General features: G+C 42.6%; 1 protein-coding gene across 1 annotated transcript in view; it reads left to right on the top strand.

The window, feature by feature from the left end:
* Window positions 1-9483: 9483 nt before the first annotated feature.
* Window positions 9484-21322, top strand: part of FBXL7 (F-box and leucine rich repeat protein 7) — a 422210-nt gene continuing 410371 nt past the window's right edge. The window contains exon 1 of the mRNA XM_032625625.1: window positions 9484-10034. Coding sequence (XP_032481516.1) covers window positions 9998-10034 — 37 coding nt within the window. The 5' untranslated portion in view covers window positions 9484-9997. The remainder of the gene's footprint in view (window positions 10035-21322) is intronic.

The following is a 21322-nucleotide window of genomic DNA, read 5'->3' as shown; positions in this document are numbered from 1 at the left end:
CTCTTTGGAACCCCAAACACTTTACAATGTAAGGGGTTCCTGAGAAATTTCTTACCCCTTTTAAACTTGTAGATTGTGATGAAGATCCATGAGGCATTCTCCCCCTGGGGTTTACAAGTCTGTGGGAAGATGTGACAGGCCATGCTGTTAGAAAACCACCCTACAATTTGGTTGTTAGTCCCTGTGAATACAGATCTTCCTACCCCAAGTATAACCACAGTTATCTCGGAGTAAAAAGCAAATTAGTAACTTTGGCAGCTGGATGTCGAGACAAACTCAAGAGAATAGTTAGATAGGATTGGGCCTAGCAGTCCCCCTTCCCCAAACGCAGAGGCTAAAAACAATCACTGGTAAAAGTTGGAAAAGTCAGAAAACACACAAAGCAGGAGGGTGGCTCCAGACAAGAAAAGGACTGAGTCATAGAAGATGCGGTGTTGGGGGGAGTCATTGGTACCCCAGGTCTGGGGGGGGGTAAGGAAGGCATGGACCATAAGTTCGAAGAGCGAAAGTCAAGAATCCAGGTTGAGAATCTGGGAGCAAAGCAGGTAACGAGTTCATATCAATAACAGAAAGAGTGGGTAAGAGTGGATATATGTGTATATATATAACTGATTCACTTTGTTGTACACCTGAAACTAAGACAACATGGTAAATGTCACGCCCATAAAAATTAAACAAAAAGAAAGAGTGGGTAAATACAGATGTGGCAAATTTTTTTTTCTTTTTTTGCGGTATGCAGGCCTCTCTCTGCTGTGGCCTCTCCCGTTGCGGAGCACAGGCTCCGGACGCGCAGGCTCAGCGGCCATGGCTCACGGGCCTATCCGCTCCGCGGCATGTGGGATCTTCCCGGACCGGGGCACGAACCCATGTCCCCTGCATCGGCAGGCGGACTCTCAACCACTGCGCCACCAGGAAACTCCTTTTTTTTTTTCTTTTATTGATTATTTTTTGGCTGCGTTGGGTCTTTGCTGCTGCTCGCGGTCTTTCTCTAGTTGCAGCAAGCGGGGGCTACTCTTCGTTCCGGTGTGCAGGCTTCTCATTGCGGTGGCTTCTCTTGTTGTGGAGCACGGGCTCTAGGCTCGTGGGCTTCAGTAGTTGTGGTACCCGGGCTCAGTAGTTGTGGCTCATGGGCTTAGTTGCTCTGCAGCATGTGGGATCTTCCCAGACCAGGGCTTGAACCCGTGTCCCCTGCGTTGGCAGGCGGATTCTTAACCACTCTGCCACCAGGGAAGTCCTAGATGTGGCAATTATAAGAACTTTGGCTATTTTTCTAAATGAGATGGGAAGACAGAGAAAAGCTTAGAACAGTGGAGGGATATGGCTTCATTTGTTCAAAAAGGGTCATTCTAACTGACTTTTCCAGGGAATATATGCTGAAAATTATATATTGAAAGGAGAATCAGAGAGTCTAGTAAGGAGACTATGGTAATGTTTCTGGGGCAAGATGGCAGCGTCCTGGACTTCAGAATGAGGGTGGAGACATGAGAGGCTACAGTCTGAACATTTCTGAAGGTAGAGCAGGCATAATATTCTGATAGGTTGTGAGAAAAAGAGAGGGGCTAAGGATGATACCAAGAGTTTTTGCCTGAGCAAATATGAAGTTGGAATTGCCATTTACTGAGAATACAATAGAAGAAACAAGTCTGGTTTTGGATATGTTGAGTTTGGGATATTTATTAGACTTTCAAGTGGGGAATGCCAGAGTCACAGTTAGATATACTGATCTGGAATTCAAGGGAGACCTGGGCTAGAGAATTTGGAAAGAATCCTTTTGAAGATCCTTTTAAATAGGAAATAATCCTTTTAAAGCCAGAACACTGGGTGAGGTCACTAAGAAAATGAATGCAGATGAAGAAAAAAAGACCAAGACTGAGCCTTGTACTAATTACTCTGGAAATCTAGAGGCTGGGAGATACGTAGGAACATACTAAAGTGACGGAGAAGGGGCTGACATTAAGGTAGATGGAAAATGAGGGACATGTAGCTTCTCGATGCCAAGAGAAGAAAGAGCCTCAAGAAGAAGGGGCAGATCAACTGAGTTGAATGGAGCTGACAAGCCGAGCAAGAGAAGAACTGAAACTCAACCATTAGGAAGCAATGAGGATGCTGACAAGAGAGGCTTGGTGGAGCAGTGGAGGGGAGAACCCAGCTGAGAGAGGTCAAGACAAAATGGGCAGAGGGAAAAGTACAACAGCAATGCAAGAAAAGTCTTTAATGACAGGCTTCTGGGGTCAAAGGATGGAGGGCAAATTATGCAGCTTGTTTAAAAGATCATAGGATGATCAAGTAAAGTAGGAGAAATTGATGTCTTAATTTAGGATTCTCCAGAATTGGACCCCGAAACAAGGTTCTGAGTGCAAGTAACTTATTTGGTAAGTGTAGGAAACCCCAGAGAAAAGTGGGACAGGGAAAGGGAAAGGAGCCTGATCAAGCCAGCTACCACTGTGGGTGCCTGGAGCTTAATCCCAGGGGCAAATGCCGGGAAACAGCGTAAAACACAAGCTTCAGAACCATCCCACCCAACGACATGGGAGCAGGGGTATCTACACACTGCTTCTCATCTGTTGCTGCTTGAGGGCTTCCGGGGGTGGGAGGGATTGGTAATAGCCAGGCACTTCCAGCCTGCCAAAGTGAGGGCAAAATTTGGGGAAAAAACCTCACTTTCTATATGCTGAAGCCTTCCAAACAGATATGTCTAGCGATGTTCTCCCCGTAAGACCTGACTCATTAACTGAACTGTTGCCTAAAATCTCATTTTCTAGTTGTTCTAGTTGTGTCTAGTTGTTCTCTCAAGTTTAATGTGTCCAAAACAAATTTCTGGGTACCAAAATCCCCCTCCAGACAAGCAGTTCTAAAGCGCTTCCCCACCATCTGCCCTAACGACCCTCCACCCTCTTGCCCAAGCAAAGACGCCATCTTTCATTTTCCTCTTTTTTTCATAAAACACACAATCAGGTGAGTTTTGTTGAACTTACCTCCAAAATACATCTTGAATCTAGCCATTTTTTACCTTCTTCACTATTGTGCTAACAGAAGTCAAATTTCTCTCACCTCTTCTAGAGCAGAAGCCTTTTAACACATCCCTGGGCTTCTAAGATCTGCCAGTTTTTCATAATAAACCCTGACGATTTAAAAAGTATCAGTCAGATCAAATTAGTTCTCTACTAATAATCCCTCTGTTTTCCTTAAAATTAGACCAAAGTTCAAAATGATTATCATGCTTACAAAATCCTATATAATCTGACTTTTGCTCCTTTTCCAGCAAACCTGTAAAGTTTACATTTATTCACAACATTCTGTCCATATTGGCTGCAGTAGATGAGAATGTTTTTCTTAATTCCTCACTCCCTCCTTCTGTCAAGTGACCTTGCAATGCATGGAAATGGGTCAAGCATCTCCCTCATCCATTGGATTTGGACTTGGCCATATGACTTTGGTTTTGATGCTTGTGAAAGTTTAAAATGTGCTTGCAAGTTTTGGCCTGGCCTTTCTGAGTCCTAAGACCCACCATGAGGAGGGCATGCACTAGGGACCCTCAGCCTCCTTGGCCTGGGCTCCAGAGGGACTTTGAAACTTGACCTGAATTCTGGCACCAAGCTCAGCTCACCCACAAGCCTAAATTAAAGTGGCCCTTACAGACCTGCAGACTTGTGAGCAAAACAAGAAAGAAATACATTGAGTTTGGGATAATTTGTTACATAACATTATCAGAGCAATAGCTGACTGCTACACTGGCCCCCTTCCTGGCCTTGGAATATGCCAAGCTCATTCCAGTCTTAGGGACTTTAGATTTTCTCTTTCCTCTGTCTGGAATATTCTTTCCATCAACTCTCACATGGCTACATCTCTTCAGAGTTCAAATCTCAGCACAAATGTTGCATCCACAGAAACACCTTCTCCAATCACTCCAGCCATAGTAGCCAGTCACAGAAATCACCTCCTATACACCATTATCTTGTTTTATTTTCTACATAGCATTTTTTCACTATTTGAACTTATTTATTCGTATGTGAATGTGCTTGGTGTCTGTCTCTACTCATGAATGATTCCACCTCCGTAAAAGCAGAGACTTGGTACCTTATTCACTGTAGTAGTTCTACAGCTTGGAACAGTGTTGAATTCCTGCTGATGTGAGTGCTGGACCATCCTGGAAATTTGTGCAGCTGGGCTGCAACTACCAGTTATAAGACCATTGGCTATTATCCTAGTTTTCACAACCCTCAAGACCACAAGGCTGAAGTCACGAAGACTTTTCCAATCACACCCTAAGTGCCCACTTACAGCTGGGAAATGGGGAGAGTCTGTCCAATAGTGAAAACCCTTGGAGTTTTGTAGAGAAAGGTGACACATATGTGAAAACTGCTTATATCAGGGAATTAATTTATTGCTGCCAGAGAACAAATGCACACGTTTCCACTTTAAACAAATTATGAACTCTATTAAAACTTTTTTTTTTTCAAGAAAGTCACACTGAATTCCAGGAAAGTTTTATATTATCCATAGTTGAGAGAGAAATATTCCTTTGTTATTTTGCATCTTTTCTACATGACATAAGATTTTGGCTTTAAATACAGACTGAGTTTTGATAAAGACATTGAAAATACTATTTCTTCATGTTGAGTAAATGTATATTATTCATATATACAATAGTGTATTTAGATATGATGGAAAGTGAATAGAGTGACATTTTCAGGGGCAAGTAGTATGGAAATTTTTTTTGTGTGTATGTATATTTTCTGCATAATTTAAAATTTCTCATTTAAGCATCTGTGTATTTTAATACTGTTTTTAACTATTAAGGATGGAAATATTTTCTATTTTTTTCTTCCTTCTTAAATGAACAAAATGTGTTATCTCTTAGGTATACAGTTGGCTTTAAGTAACAGTTTTTATCCTTCCATTACAGGGACTTTGGAAGTAGGAAGTTGCTGGCGTTGCCTCAGGGGCTCTGTATCTTCAGGACTCCAGGTCACCATCCTTACAATTCTCCTGGCATTTCCCTGAAGTTCACAAGATGCTGCCACAGTTTCAAAAAACAGTGGAGTTGAAGGTAGGAAGAAGAGGGAAGACATAGTGGCAGAACTATCTCTGGATTTTATTTCAATAGCAAAAATCTATTCCAGGTGCTCCTAGTGTATTTTGCTTACACTTCCTTGGCCAAGACAGGGCCATATGGCCATTCTTAACTACTGGGGCTTTTGGGAAAACAAGTATTTAACTTTTGACCTAAAGAGAAGAGGAAGGCGAGGGAGAAGGGCAGATGTGGGATGGGTGAGCCCCCCAAAGTGTATGACATGTAGTGGTTATGTGTATTAGTAACAATAAAGTGTTATCTTCAGGGGCTATTCAAGAATGTTAAGCTACATGCATGTTCACCAATATCACTGCTTCCCCTCCCCCAGTGTGGGGTGTTGCTAGGGACAGCAGGCCAGTCAGAGACTACATTTTCTAGACTCCTTTGTGGCCAGATGAAGCCACTGAACTTGTTTTCATCAGTGGAATGTGAGCAGATGTGATGGGATATGACTTTCCACTTACCTTTTGTGCCTTAAGCCAGCTGCATGTGGATGATGTTGTGGTCGGTGGGGCTATAAGAGCAGAAGCCTGGATACCTGAATCACCATGTGGAGCATGATCTCCAGTGGACTAGTTACATGTGCTTAGATTGCTTTATGAGTGAGAAATAAATTTCTATGGAATTAAGCCAAGTCACTAAAATTTGGAGGTTTATTTACTACAGGTGCTAATGTTACCTTATTTAAGACAATAACCTATGATTATATCACCCTGGATTTTTTATTGGTTTCTTGTTTCTGTTTTCCTTATTCAGTTTTTCCATCTTCCATTTAGAGATTTTTCTCATTACCCTACTTTTAAGGAGCCGTAACTTTTTGTAGTTTCTCAGATATGTTGAGCAATACTCTTTCTAATGCCTTGATTCTATTTTGCTGTGTTCTAAGAAATCAGATAATTAAATATGTTAGGACTCCGAATGACTGCTATAATACTCTGAGCTAAGCACATGAACTGGTTTGGGCTACTGTGGGGTCTCGTGTGACTTACTTCCTGATATATAGGATGGTTGCCTGATAAAGGACAAAGCAATATGAAGTTGCATGCTAAATGTACAGTCAAGGGTGAAGTGCAATGATTCAGTGGAGTATGTGAATATTGTAATATTTTGAATTAGAGCCAATTCAATATATTAGAATTAGAGCTACTTTGTTTCCCAGAGCTGTTAAGGGAATTTTTGTGAGCAGAGAGAGTTTCGAGAGTCCTATATAAAGTGCCCATCCTATTAAGCTACCTGTTTACTTTATAATGATTAAAATATCTAAATTATTTATCTAAAATATCCAGCCATTAATCATCATGGCTATGATGAAGATTCATGTGGCATAAATGAATACTTGTCTTGAAATCTAATTAAATTTTGGAGATTTCAAAAGACGCTTCACTCTTTTTAAGTTAAATACATAGTATCTCCACTGAAAACCAGGCTTCGTCCAAAACTAGGGTGGCAAGTGATGGCACAAAATTGGTGGCAGAAAGTAGTGAGAAATATCATAGGCTTTGCAAATAGATCTCAGTTCCAATCTTGCTGTCATCATTATAAGATTTACTAGAAGCACTGCCTGATTAAGTTATGAACATTAAGTGAAACATGCAAAACACTTAATTCAAAACAGCACAGTTGCAATAATAAAATAAAATTAATGCGTGTTCTTTGTTTTTCTTTTCTAATATTACAGATTATGTAATAATATATTAAATGTTCTGGGGTGGGCATAATAATCACTTTTACCCTCATTTTCTATCTGAAACAAATATTTGTCTTGCCAAGAATCCAACTTTATATTTGGTAATAAATTTATATTAATTAAAAAACAGTACTTCTGCTTTTGGATAATACAGGCATTTCAACAAAATCTATTTCAGAACTGAGTTTTTAAATATTTTCAGTGATTGTGGCTTCTTGAAAAAGGCAGGGAGAGAGAGTGGAACAATATTTAAATCATTTTATCTCTTCGTTCAACAATCATTCCTTCTGCAGGTTTTTACTGAGTGAATACATTGTGTTAGGAACTATGCTAGTTATTTAGAACCCATTGGTGAAAAACCCACCATCCTTTTCTCAAGAGGCTTAAAAGGTGGGGTTTCAGTTTGGCAGCTAGGTAAAAAGATTGGAATTTCTTGCTAAAATCATATATGGGTACAATATCTTACTTTTGAAGTGCAAAACACATATACATGTGAATGCACCTTTATTTTAAGCAGAAGTAGTGCTTTTCTTTCTTTTCTTCCCCAAGATTTTACAGTGACTATGACAACATGTATTTATAGTTTATAATCAGAAGGATGTTAAAAATCAAGTTATTTTTTTCTATTTTTGTTTTATACTGGAATTTCTTAAACTGGATTGAGAGTCTCTGTTCCCTTTTACGGCAGGCAATAGAACCTTGAAAATCTTTAGAGACTTTAATTTCAAAGGAGATATATGTGGTTAGTCTCTACAATTTACTTTTCACTGTTACCTTTGCTTTGATGTTAAAGGTCCCGGAAGGTGACTCAACCAAAAGGGGAGACAGTGACTCCAAGTTGAATAATGGCCAGGTCAAGAGAAGTAGGGGAGTGGGGAGGAGAGGGCCTGAGAACCTGAAGCCATGTGGCACTTACCACGTAGGTGACTTTAGACATTTGAACTGTTGGAGCTTCAGTTTCTTCTCTGATCACTTTCCTGATTTGTAGACGTCAAAAGAGCGATTGAGAGGATCAGGGAGATAAAAGCCTATAAAGAAGCAAGTTGTCAACTCAATACCAAATATCAAGATGAGCGTCCATCGTTCCACTACTTTACAGTGGGTTAATCTTCAACTAAGTCTCCAAAGAATGATCTGATCCAGGGTTAGATCCAGGGCAAGTCCCTACATGGTGATGGAAAATCACAAGGACCAGGTGAGCCGGGACCCACTTTGGATGAAGATAATATAGACATCTGTTCATTTCTAGCTTGAGTTTATATTTTCAGGTGGAGTCTCTGAAAACCCATTTAACTCCTCCACATTTTTGACACCCTTATTTCCTATACAGGGCCCGTAACACAAGTTTTTAATTTAACTCAACAGATATGGGAAACATATTATTGGCCAGGCAGTGTGCTAGATTATATATATGAAAAGATGAATTGAAATACAGCTCTTAATCTCTTTGAACTGGGACAGTTGAAGTGTTATCGGTACAACACAAAACTATTTAATCCTGTGCTTGAAAATAGATGAATTCATTATTTTTCTTTAAATATATGATCTCTCCGGAACAATAAATCTAGATTGCTAAATTTGGAAACATGATATTTTAGCTTACCTTTAAGAAAGAAGATTGTATTAAGTTAAAGGAAATTACCTAAATAGAATCTACAGAAGGTCGTCACTGACAATTTCTGCATGTGGTCGCAAGTCTTTTAAGAAAAAGGTAATTACAAAATTCCTGGATCTCCATTCAGGTATCATAAATGCTTATATATATATATATATATATATATATATATATATATATATACACACACACATACATACATACATACATCTATCACTATATAAGTTTAACTTAAAACATCTAACACGTATAAGGAGAAATCGCGCTGTGTGCTTGCTTCCGTACAAAGTAATTTGTGCAGTGAATGCCCCGGTCTTCACTAAGATGCAATATTATAAAAATCTAGGTATTTACATGGAAAGGGAATAAAACATTAAGAAGAATTTCCTTTTTCCATTTAAAGGAGGGAACACCAAAGGGCCATTTTAAGACTCTAGAAGTGCCATATAAAATCTCCAAAAGAAGTTGTAATGTATTAAACAAAGGTTAACACCAACCACAAGAAGAAGAAGAAGAAAAAAAAACAACAACATAGAAACGGGGAGAAAATACACTTCCTGGCTCGGAAGCTCTTAAAACTTCTGAGCCAGGAAACCTTCCGCACTGGGGCGGGGAATCTCTTTGGCTCTGCAGTGACTCCCTGCTAAGCTCCCCTCAAGTTTTCCCTCCCTCGCGTCTCCATTCCCCGCCTCAGTCCCAAACGTGGGAGCCGCAGGAGGATACCAGCACGCCTACCTGGAGTTGTCAGACAGAATCAGCCTCTGATGCGTGTTGATTTTAAATGCCACCACACCTAAAATAGGCCATATCTGCAGGCAAACCCAAGCGATTTCAAACGACGCCCGGAAGCTCATCTTACTAACTAGGGGCCCAACCGGTAAAAGAACAATAGTAAAATAGAGCCAAGAGCGTGTTCCTTCGCTCGAAGCGATTCGCTGGTGGCGCGCAGGGCCTGCGCGGAGCCTGAGGCTGGAAGCCGGAGCCCCGAAAAGGCGCGCTGCCCCTTTAAAAGGCCGCGCATCTCCGGGCCGGCCTTCCTCCCCGGGGCTCCAGCTGTGATTGACGCTGGGCGGCGAGAGGAGGCGCCTGGCGCTAACAAAAGTCCGGCCCTTGGGCGAGCGGCGCCGGGCCGCGAGTCTCTGCTCGCTCCGGGCACCCGCAACAAGTGGCCGCCGCGCCCTCCCTGGGGAAGCCGCGGGTGCGCAGGGGCGCCCGGAGGAAGCGGCGGAGCCCGGGAGCCCCGGCCGCCCGCGCGGCTCAGCGTCCACCGCAGGGGGATCGGGGCGGGCGGATGGGGACCCGGCGGCGGCGGCGCGGCGAGCCTCTGGGCGGCCCCGGGGCGCGGGCTCTCCGCGGCGCTGCGCCCGCCGGCCCCGAACGCGGATTTTAAGGGCAGCGGCCGCCCCCCGGCCCCACCCGGCGCAGTCGGGGGTGCCAGGAGGGGACGGAGCGCCCCCTCCCACCGGAGTGCGGGGGCCGCCCCCGTCCGGAGATCGGCCCCGGAGCGTGGGGTATGCGCAGCTAAAGGTCCCGTCGGGCGGGCTTTCCTCTGGCGGAGCGCGCAGGCGGTGCGCCCCACCTATGGAGTGTCCAGGGAGACGGCGGGCATGACGGCGGCAGGATGGGCGCGAACAATGGCAAACAGTACGGCAGTGAGGGTGAGTGGGCCGCCAGTCCTCATAACTCCCCAGTCGCGCCCCCCTCCCTTCCCCTCGCCCTCCCGTCTGGGAAGGAAGAGTCTCGCACGCTGCCGGGGCGCATCCCCATTTGGCACCCTGTCTGGGCCGTCACCTTCCCTTCTGGCTCTGAGTACTTCGGCGCCCCGAGGATGCTTTCCCACCGCGGGGGTCTCTCTAAGCAACTTCCCAGGTTGCCTTTGGGACGGCTCGAGTTGCATTTCTGTCTGTTTCTGAAACCATGTGCCTCAGTTTCCCTTCCCTGGGCATCTGGGGTTTCGGATGATGGTTTGGCAGAGGGCGGAAGACGTTTTTGAAAAACAACGCAGTGAAAATTTTCCCAGGCCTTTGTGCACCATTCCCCGGGACTCTCCTGTAGCAGGAAAAACTTCTGGAAGAAGTTAAGTTTCCATTCTCTGCTCACTGCCCCCGAGCTGACAGCTTCGTAAAACTGACCACCTAGGGGCCGTGTGAGGCGAGGAGTGGCGGGGGGCTTTGTCTGGACTCTCTCGGGGCTCGAGACGGGCAGAGGACCATCTGTTATGTGGGGCTGGAAATTGCACAGAAATATTGCCTGTCAAGTGGGAACTTGGAAGTTGGGGAAACTTTAAACTCCACCTACTCCTAAAAGGATGATGGATATGTGGGTTGGCTTCTCCCTCGCCCCTCCCCTCCCTTTGCATAGTACCGTAGTGTTGTAACCCGGTTGATTAACTGCATGCCCCTCATATGCATACGGCAAAGGCATTTCCCTCAGTTCAGTAGTTAGGAAGGTTTGTCTTTTCGTGAACTTGGCTGGAGGGGAGTGGAAGAGACAGGGTCGGTTTTACAGCCCGCCCCCAGAGGACCGGCGGTTAGAAACGGGGTCCAGCGCCTGAAGACTGGTAGGAATGCAGAATGGCTCTTCAGCCTGTGGTGTTAGGGAGACTCCTATCATCCTCTTCAAAACTTTGAGCTGTGGCCACAGAATGTGGATGCCTCTCCCCATGTTTGCGTCTGTGTTCCTTCTCAGCAGCTTTGTGGAATTACAGCAGAAACCGACCCTAAAAAACCGTATCCACAAGAACCTTTTGTTTAAATCATTCTTTTCCAGAGCATCATGTTTTGAATTCCACATATATATATGAAATATATATATTTCCTTATTCTGGGCAGTTATGTGAAAGAGATTTTTTTTCCTGACAGTTTCTTTTTTAAAAAGTTAAAAGGTGGTCTTTTTAGAGAGCAACCGTGAAATTATGCCAAAAAAGATTATTGGAGAATCTTGGCCACCCCCCAAAACTTCTTGAAGTTAATGTTTTAAAAAATTTTGGAAAAATGAAAGATTAAGCCTCCTTACTCTGAGTTATTAAAGAAGCTTTCGGGGAGTGAAGTGTGTGCCTGTCAGTTCTGGGTGTGCATACGTTATGCTATTTGAACACTGGTGGGGGGAATGGACACCCCAAGAGGAACACAGGGTCACTGCTCTGTGTTCTTCAGCAAAACCCCTCAAACTCTTCCTATTCCTATGCAACTTGTTCTTAGATCCCAGCGTTCTTGCATTGTACAGTGTGTGGTGTATGACTACTTCCTGTCTGAACAGTGGAGTTTTCAACCCTTGGGAGAGAAAAGGAGAGACAGAGAACTAATGTTCTCCAGCTGTTATCCGTAAATGCTACCTCTGCATTTTCACTTCAGCTGAAGTGAAATTTTACTGGGATCTGATTTAGATACACTGTGGACTTTTTATAGGAAAAATCTCTTGGGCTCAGCTGATTCAAGGGGACCAAAAGGAAGCTTTGGGAGGTAACTGAGTTTTGGCTGGAGGGACACGTTGCGTTCAGCGTTCATCAACTCTCTTCAAGTGCATCGCCATTCCTCTGTGATAGGTGTGGGGGAAAATAGAGAAATCGAATAACAAGAGCTTTTCAAAAATCTTTTCTCCCCCCAGTTACACCGGGCTTCTCCTAATATATGTCATTATAATATATGTAATGTATTATATGGTTATAATATATGTAGTTGGGTATGGTCAGCTTTATCACATGGTGCTATTGGATGGTAAAATCTATGCAGATAAGCCTTTTGGAATTTGGTGTGTTAGTGCCACACCAAATCCTTATCTAAATCTTTCTTATCTAAAATGTCAACTTTCAAAGAAAGTGAAAGCAACCCCTAGACATGGTATTTCTATTATCAAAGCAGACTGAGAATTAAGAGAGTTTCATAGATTTAGAGCAATTTAGGTGTGGTGTATTTCAAATTATCAACAAATGCATATCCACAGAATGGCTCAGTGAGAGATCCCCCAACTATAAAACATTGGTGTTTGTGCATACTTAAAAAAACTGTAACTTCAGTATATTTTACTTACTAGTGGAGCTGACACCATGTAAATGGCCCTGAAATTTTACAGATATTGTTGTGAATTATTAGAACTTTCAAAACTTCAGTATTTCATCTGTAATCTCACTTTCTCCTGCTCCTGGAAAATATCTTTTTTATTAAAAAAAAAAAAAAATTCCCAAGACTTACCTTCGCAGGTGCAATGGGACAGAGGCTTCCTACTTCTGCATCATTCCAGGCCCTGCAGCAGCAGTATCACCTGGGAGCTTGTCAGAAACTGAATCTGAACCACTTATCACATGCGTGTTAAAAGCTCCACGCAGTTCTGATATGGGGTGCAAAGCACTGATTTGAGAGTCTAGAAATTTGATTCCAGCTTCAACTTAGCTACGGTGACCTTGCTCAGTTGTCCCCAAATCTTAAGGTCTTTCTTCTATAGAGTGAGGAGAGAATTTTTTTTTTTTAATTGGCTTTATTTGTCATGCTCATCCTTGTGCATGCAGTCCTTCATTTTAGTTTGCTCTAATAATGCCTGAATGGACCACTTAACAGAGATTCGCCTTGGGAAGACATGTTATAATAAATAGGGAAGTTAAGGCTATTACTGCTCTGAAATCAGTAGATGCCCCAATCCCTTTGTTATCCCCTTTACCCTCATCTCTATCTTCCTTACTTATTCCCACTTCCTCTCTTAACTCAATCAGTCTCTGCTTTTTTCTGCTGAGATTAAAGTTATGTGTTTATCAATATTGGGTGTTTCCAGTGTTTTGTTTTCCTAAATACTTAGTGAACGTTCAGGTTAATGATTTAGTTCTCAGCCTTTAGGCAGACTTGGATTTTGCTCCAGGAAAAAGTTGCCACACCACTGCCGATGTTCAGCTTTCTAGAAATATAAGCGCATGTCTGTATGATTAGTATGTTCCGGTAAACTCTTATTATGGAGGGCTGATTTTTTCTCTTTGTCTTCTTTCATAAAATTTAAGTTACAGCCCATGTGTAGAAATCTGGAGAATAAGCTGAGGTGATTCAAAGCCATTAGAACCATTAGCTTTGACTCCAGTTAAACTAAATAAACAAATCTCTCTGTTCAAGTAGTGAGAGAGGAGCTGCTTTTCCTGCCTTTTAAGGTTTCCAGCCTCACCCTCACTTACTCAGTGGTTTCGTTGTTATGTTTATTCTACTCCAGCAGGGCTGAGTCTGTCGTCCTTACACTGTTAACAGCTCCTTTGTAAAATCCTGCCTGTCGTTGAATTGGAGCTGCTGAGGCCTTGTGATGGGGCTTGACCTTGGTAGCTCTGCTGCTCTATCAACGCCCTGAGTCCCTTTTCACCATCTCAGATCTGTGCTTCTCAGATATGTTGCCTGGGAGCATAAATCATCACCAATCCATCACCACTTCGGAAAGCATATCTTGAAAGAATAATAACGATGGCAAGTAACATTTATTGAATGCTTACTTTGTCCAAGCCTGATCCTGAGCCCTTCATGTACGCTGACTCTTGTTGTTACCGAGTCCAAGCTCACTCTGCTCGCTGCACGACAGGCCAGTAAATTGGGAGACGAGGTATTGAGGCAAGGAATGGCAACTTTATTCGGAAAGCCGGGTGTCCAAGAAGATGGCAGACTAGGGTCCCAGAGTACCATCTTATGGGGTCTGTATGCTAGTTTCTTTTATAGAACAGAGAAGGGGAGGAGGTGAGGAAGTAAAATAAAAAGGCCGTAAGTCTTGCAAAACACCTCCTGGTTTGGCCAGCCTCAGGGAGGGGATGTGTTACTTTCCTCTTTCTTGCAGCAGTCCACAGGTGGGCAGAATGTTTCCCTGTGAACTGAACAAAGGCACTTTAGTTTAACATTTAGGCAGAGGGGGAGGCTTCCCTGAGGGAGGCCATTAGGTATGCCGATAGCTATAGACAACATCTTTTTGGTGATTATAGTAACAAGAAGCAACTGGAGAGCAAAGGTTAAAGTAAAAGAAACAGATCCAACATGGTGTCAGATTTTGTTCTTCCCTGTTACAATGCAATTCTCATGACAATCCTGATCCTATGGGGCAGGTGTTCCTATGTCGCCATTTTACTGATGCGGAAACAGAGGTGCAGAGACGATGATCATTTTCCCAAGATCCTACAGGTAGTGTAGGTGGAATTGGGACTCAGGGTCTAAGCCCAGAGTTACTTATTCATTCTTTCATTCAACCAATATATGTTGACTTCTTATTTCCTACCATGTACCAGGAACTCCTCCAGATTCTTGGAATACAACAGTAAACAGATAAAGATACTGTCCTGGTCAATCTTACCTTCATCTGTGTGCATGTGTCCATGTGTGTTGGGAGGGAGGTGAAATGGCACAGTTAACACATGTGCACCCAGGCGCAGTCATTTAGTAAACCACATGGTAAGTTCTAAGGGGCCAAGGCTCTGCATAAAGAAAATTGTCAAATTAAGACTGATGGGGGGACTTCCCTGGTGGTCCAGTGGTTAAGACTTTGCCTTCCAACGCAGGGGGTGCTGGTTTCATCCCTGGTTGGGGAGCTAAGATCCCATATGCCTCCTGGCCCAAAAAACTAAAACATAAAAAATAGAAGCAATATTGTAACAAGTTCAATAAAGACTTTCAAAAAATGGTCCACATCTAAAAAATCTTAAAAAAAAAAAAGACTGATGGGAGTTGGGAAGAGAAGGGTGTGGCAATTTTAATTAGAGTAGTCACTGTGGGCCTTATGGAAAAATTGGCATGTAGACTGAAACTTAAAAGAAGTGAGGGACTAAGCCCTGAGGATCCATGTAGCATGTTGACTGTTCCTTTCAACCACTGTGTTCTACCAAAGTGAATACTCTTTATGCTGGAGGGCTTGCATCATTTTATGCAAGTGTAAAAGTGTAACATCATCAGTCTTCTGTAAGTAGTCAGCTAGAGTAGAACAGAGTCAGTCTGGCTACTGGGCATATTTTTTGCCTAGAGTCTTTACAAATATGTTTTATCCAATGGTATTTTAGCAGATGGTTTGTGACTGCTTTTGCAGGGAGGGGAGGGGGAGCCTAGGAAATGCCCTTCATTCTGCAACCAGTAGATGTTGCCTCACTTACTGCATGTGTGACTGCTCACCCGAAGATCTCTCCAAAGGTCTCTGTAATTCTTAGATGGATGTAGCTCTTTATCTTTTGCCTCCAGTAAATAAATTCATTCTGATGAAAATCAGAAGATATATGATAGTGATTCCACTGTTTGGCTCAAATCAAAGCATTAGTGAAGCTATCAGTACCATTTTTGGTCTGACTGTTTTCAGAGATTTGAGGAATCTTTTTTGCATATTTAAAACAGAGAAAGAGAAGAGAGGTAACTTTTCGTTCTCCTTAAGAATCAACTCACCTCAACTTTGCGTCAGCTCTCTCTGCCCTTTGAAACAGAATGAATTCTGGGTTGATTTTGAGTAATTGCTAATCACTTTTACCCTTAGCCCTTATTGAGTGGTGTGTCTGGAAGTTGATTAGACTACTTGGCTTAGCTCTTTGATTGAGGGCAACTCCTAGATATCACACACCATGGCATTTGGAATGTAGTAAAGTACGTGACAGTATCTTGAGTAAAATCTAGAGTGAATTAATTCTCTGAATAATGAAGAAGGGGATAAATGAAGTTTAGAAACTTAATACCGTAAAAAATAATATTTGAAGAGCTGTCATGATGAAGGTTAAATTTCAGAGTGCTGAGCGAAGACCAAGATATGTAAGTTACTAGCACGTAGGTAGATTTGACTCAGTCTGAGGAAGAGCTAATGATGAGAGCTGCCCACATCTGAGACTGGCTGCCTAATGAGGAAGTGAGTCCTCCCACATGGGAAGGGGGATCACAGGAAAGATTGTTATGCTTGAGATTTCTGCATCAGCTAAGGGGTCTACTATAGGACCCTACACCAAGATCCCTAGCAAACAATTTGCCATGTGCAGCTATTTATTTATTTTTTTAATTGAAGTATGATTGATTTACAATGTTGTGCTAGTTTCAGGTGTACAGCAAAGGGATTCAATTATACATACATACGTATCTATTTTTTTCAGATTCTTTTCCATTATAGGTTATTACAGAATAGTTCCCTGTGCTCTACAAAACAGTTCCCTGTGCTCTGCCGTAGGTCCTTGTTGGTTATCTATTTTATATATAGTAGTGTGTATATGTTAACCCCCGATTCCTAATTTATCCCTCCCCCCTTTCCCATTTGGTGACCATAAATTTGTTTTCTGTGTCTGTGGGTTGCAGTTATGTTTGACGAAGGGTTATTGTTCGATTTGAACTCATAGCTACTTGCCCCCCTTAATACGTTTCTATCCTTGTAGTTGTTGAAAAGTACTATCCCCACTTCCTCTAGGTTAATTTTCTCTCTCTGTTACATGTATGTGTTTATGTCTTTTTAGATATATTTAGATATTAATTGGAAAATAAACTGATTTTATTTGTTTCCCTGCCTTCGGTGGTACATAATCTCCTGAACCAAAAATGGGGTTTGATAAATGACGTGTTCTATTTTCAGTGCAGTAATGGATACGGACTGTACCTACTGTGCCTTTTATTATGACCCTAAAACATGTAGGTCTCCTGAAGTTGAAGCAAGACCCTGAATTGTGCTTGTATTGACTATCTTGAATTAATGTTTTAACTTTGTTGATAAGACTTAATTGGCATCATTGGTTAGTGCCGTCTGATCAGAAGCTACAAATTGACTAGAACCTCACAAAGACAGCATCTTTCTCAAGGAGCCCTGACTCCTTTTTGTTCAGCACCATGTCTTTTGTGCATGAGCTAGACAGGCAGTTCTGCCACGGGGTGATAAAGTCCATATCTGCTGAACTTTCCCAGAATGTAGCTTTTTTGGGGTTTTGGTTACAGAAATTTAGACCTCTTCTTCCATCTACTCACTGCGTTAAATCTCTAGGCAGAATAAGACTTTTGCTTTAAGGAAGTTCAGTATCTAACTGAAAAGCTAGGCAGGGAGGCCAGTGATTTCAGAACAAGACGATAAATGCTGATTCACAGAGGGACCCTACTTTTCCGACGTGCTGAGTGTGAATGTAAGTGATAAGTGGGAAGTGGGCATAAGACTAGAGCAGCTCTAAATAATGACAGCACTGGACCATATCTGCAACTCCCCAAACATCTAAAGGATGCACATATTTTCTAAAACAACGACAACAATAACAACATAATCACACCACTATATATAAAATAGATAACCAACAAGGACCTACTATATATAGCACAGGGAACTATACTCAATATTTTGTAATAACCTATAAGGGAAGAGAATCTGAAGAAGAATATATATATATATATATATATATATATATATATATACACACATTATATAATTATATTATATGCGTATAAATTATATATATATATATATATAACTGAGTCACAGTGCTGTATGCCTGAAACTAACACGATATTATACATCAGCTATACTTCAATTAAAAAAAGAAACCAGGCAAATTGGAGGGGGAGTCGCTTACACTCTTGGGAGAAACTAAATCTTTTGTTAGGAGTCTTTCCCTAATTGTTCCCGAAAATCTTCATGTTCCATTTCGGATATCGTTTATTCCATGGGAAGTGGTTCTTGTGGGACCTGTAAGCGAGGACCTTGGAAGGCTTCAGTGGAGGGGCAGGACCTGACCAGCCTAGGTCCTCGCCACACCTGTACCCTGCAACCAAGGAGAATGGGAGCCTGCAGGCAGATGCTTTTTAAGTGTGCTAGTTCATACCCCAAAGACGTACAACTTTCAGACTTCTGACATGACTGATTATGAACCATCTCTGAATTTTCCTGAGTAATGAAATCTAAACACGTGGTCACCATTCTCCCCGTTCCCTGGGTGAAGGAGTGTCAACTTTGTCTGGAGCCGTAAATCTTTATTCGGTTGTGCATTAGATATGCTCACTCTATCAATCCCTATTTAACTTCTAAACCAGTAACAAAATGAAAAACAGTTGTTAACACCACACAAACTCATAATTGTAACTTTAGAAGCCTTGAGCAACGTGTAGAAATGTTATTAAAACATTTTTTTGTTTGCTACCCTTTCTGTGGTAAATTCCTGTGCTGCATTTTCCAAGCAGATGTAGCAGTGGAAAGAGAATCAGAATTTCTAGAGAAAAATTTCAGGAATTTTTCTTCTGCTCACAGATTGACCTTCTGGCTGCGAGTCACCCACTTTTTGGCAAGGCGGAGAAGTCAGGAAAAGGCTCCTTGTATGTGCAGTTGAACCTTTGACCCGATGGAGTACTCGAATTGAATCTCAGGAGCCTCTGGGTTAGGTCCAAGTCTAAGGCCAGGTCTTCCACGGTGCAGCTGTCGGAGGTGGCTCAGACCCCAGGGAGAGGAAGAACATGTATGAGACTGAGGGTGGAGCGGAAGAAACATTAATAAGAGGAGAGGGAAGAAGAGGAGAAATTCAGAGAGAACTGGTGTTAGGGCACCGATTGCCCTCTACCGTAAAGAATGGAATCACCGTTCTACTCAGTGCTCTTTTCTTACAAATGTCTTAGCTCGGGCTTCCCTGGTGACGCAGTGGTTGAGAGTCCGCCTGCCGATGTGGGGAACACGGGTTCGTGCCCCGGTCCGGGAAGATACCACATGCCGCGGAGCGGCTGCGCCCGTGAGCCATGGCCGCTGAGCCTGCGCGTCTGGAGCCTGTGCTCCGCGACGGGAGAGGCCACAACAGTGAGAGGCCCGCGTACCGCAAACAAAAACAAAAACAAAAACCTTAGCTCAAGGAACAAAAACAATTACTAATAGTTACTCGGTAGGCTTGGATGTTGCCAAGTTTACTGTATTTTGGGTCATTTCAGTAATAGTAACAATTACTGAGCGCTTAGTAGATGCTACTTCCCTCTCCGAGCATGTGACATACACTCATTCCTGTAGTTCAAGACAGCCAGGGATGCGGGCACAGATCATCCCATTTTGCAGTTGCCAACACAGGAGCTTCGAGGCAAGGCGGACTGACTGCCCAGGGCACAGAGCTGGTGAGTGGTCCAGTCCGGTCTGAAATCCCTGTGGCTGTGCTAGCTTTTGTGCCCCTCTCCGCTGTGCCCCTGACCCGGTCCTGCCTGGGCATGTCAGTGGCGGCCAGCGTCTTTCCTGATCTTTGTTTTGTTTGTGTGTTTCAAAGGATTGCAGTGACTGCGAAGTAGCCCCTTAAAAATGAAAGTGACAGTTTTATGTACGGATGAAGTGAGCAAAAATGAAAGACATCTTTGGAAGGAGACTTTCGACTCACTTTACCTGGCTCTCCCAAGGGCCAATTAACTGCTCATTAGGCACCAATCTGCTGACAAATTGGCAGGCTGACTAGTGTCTCTGAGAATGGCAGCCTGTAAAATAATTAGCATATTCTGTAGAGTCTTCAGAGCGCCTAGTAGAGCTGGGAGGCTGTCCCACTTCTCCCCGGAGTGTTAGCAAATTATCTTGGTGCCCGGATAGCTTTTGACCTGGGACGGCCACTGCTCACAAACAAAAGCTAATGGAGGACTGAAAGAGGTGTTCACATTTTCCTTCCTAAGTAGTTTATAAGTTATATCTTGTATTTCCCTCTGGTTTCAAAAGTATGGATTTGAAATAGCTATTAATGTGGGGAATTATTCCAATATGTATTTGTATTTGCCTTTATCTTTGCTAGCCCCTGGGAGACTTCTCCATGCGTATGTCTAAGAAATTGCTTTGGAAACTATAAAGCGTTTCAGAAATTAATCTCATTTATCATCACAGGGACTGTGATGGGAGGGGTGTCTGCCATGATCCCCAGTTTGTAGATGAGGAAACTGAGGCCTTGGCAGGTTAAATGATTTGCCTTGATTTTACAGTTGAGAATAGATGGGGGCATTCCGATTTTAAATTTAGTACACTTTCTATCATAATATGGCTTCCCTTAAAATGCTACAAGATAAAATAATATAATCATGCTAGGGTATTATCACCAGGCATCTGTGACAGTATTTTAAATTGCTTGCACCCAAGGATGAAAGTGGGGGTCTGCAAGCATCCATCCTGTCCTTTAATTGCTTTTGGAGCTCTAGTATTGATAGAAGCAGAGAAGCCTGCTCCCCCTTGGTCGTCTCAGGCCACAGAGCTGTGCCACTGCTCAGGGGAGCAGCCTTGCAGTGGTAAGATAATGAGAATGCAGAGTGAATTGTTAGATAAATATTCAGGACAAGATGGCCTTGTTTGTTAGGGTGTCACTTGCTAGCTGATAAAACTCAGCTGGGGCTGTGAGGGGTGTTTCCTTCTGAAAGCTTCTGCTCTAGATGCGTAGAGAAAGTTGCTTTACTTTTGGGAGCATCAGAGAATCAACTCTAAAATTGGGGCCAATCAGCATCACTGGAGTCATTGTTTTCAGTCTTCTGGTTTCCCTTGCTGTTGAAGAACCGCATTGTTCAGAGGTCTTTGGAAGTGTTTAGGTCCTGGACAAGCCCTTTAGGATGAGTTGCTATCAGAGGTCACTGAGGTTCTGATGTCGTTGTGATAGAAATCCACACTGTCATTTAGCCTTTAACTGCTTTACTTTCCATTCATTGTCCTCTGGTTTACTGTCTGCTTTTCTGTTTTTTTCTGTTTCTTGTTCCTTTGTATTTATTTATTGCTCATCCTACCACATGCTTACCCGACATGTCTGTAACCCTGTTCACGTGTTAGGTCCTTAATATATTTTTGTTAAATACATGAGGATGAATCTGTAGCCATGATCTTTATTGGCTCTAAAAAAGCCTATGAAAACCCTATCATATTTTCAGTGAACTTTTCTTAGACTTGAACATTTTACTCTTAAAAGAAAGTTTTTCTGGGCATGTTTTCTTCTGAGGATATTCCAACTTGGACTTTTATTTTGAACAATGTGGATCTATCTTATGGATGAAAATAGCTTATGTACTTAAGGAAAAATGAAATATGT

The sequence above is a fragment of the Phocoena sinus genome, chromosome 3, assembly GCF_008692025.1.
Source record: "Phocoena sinus isolate mPhoSin1 chromosome 3, mPhoSin1.pri, whole genome shotgun sequence".
Lineage (NCBI taxonomy): Eukaryota > Metazoa > Chordata > Mammalia > Artiodactyla > Phocoenidae > Phocoena > Phocoena sinus.
Note: the sequence above shows the minus strand (reverse complement) of the source record. Positions and strands in the feature narration are given on the sequence as shown.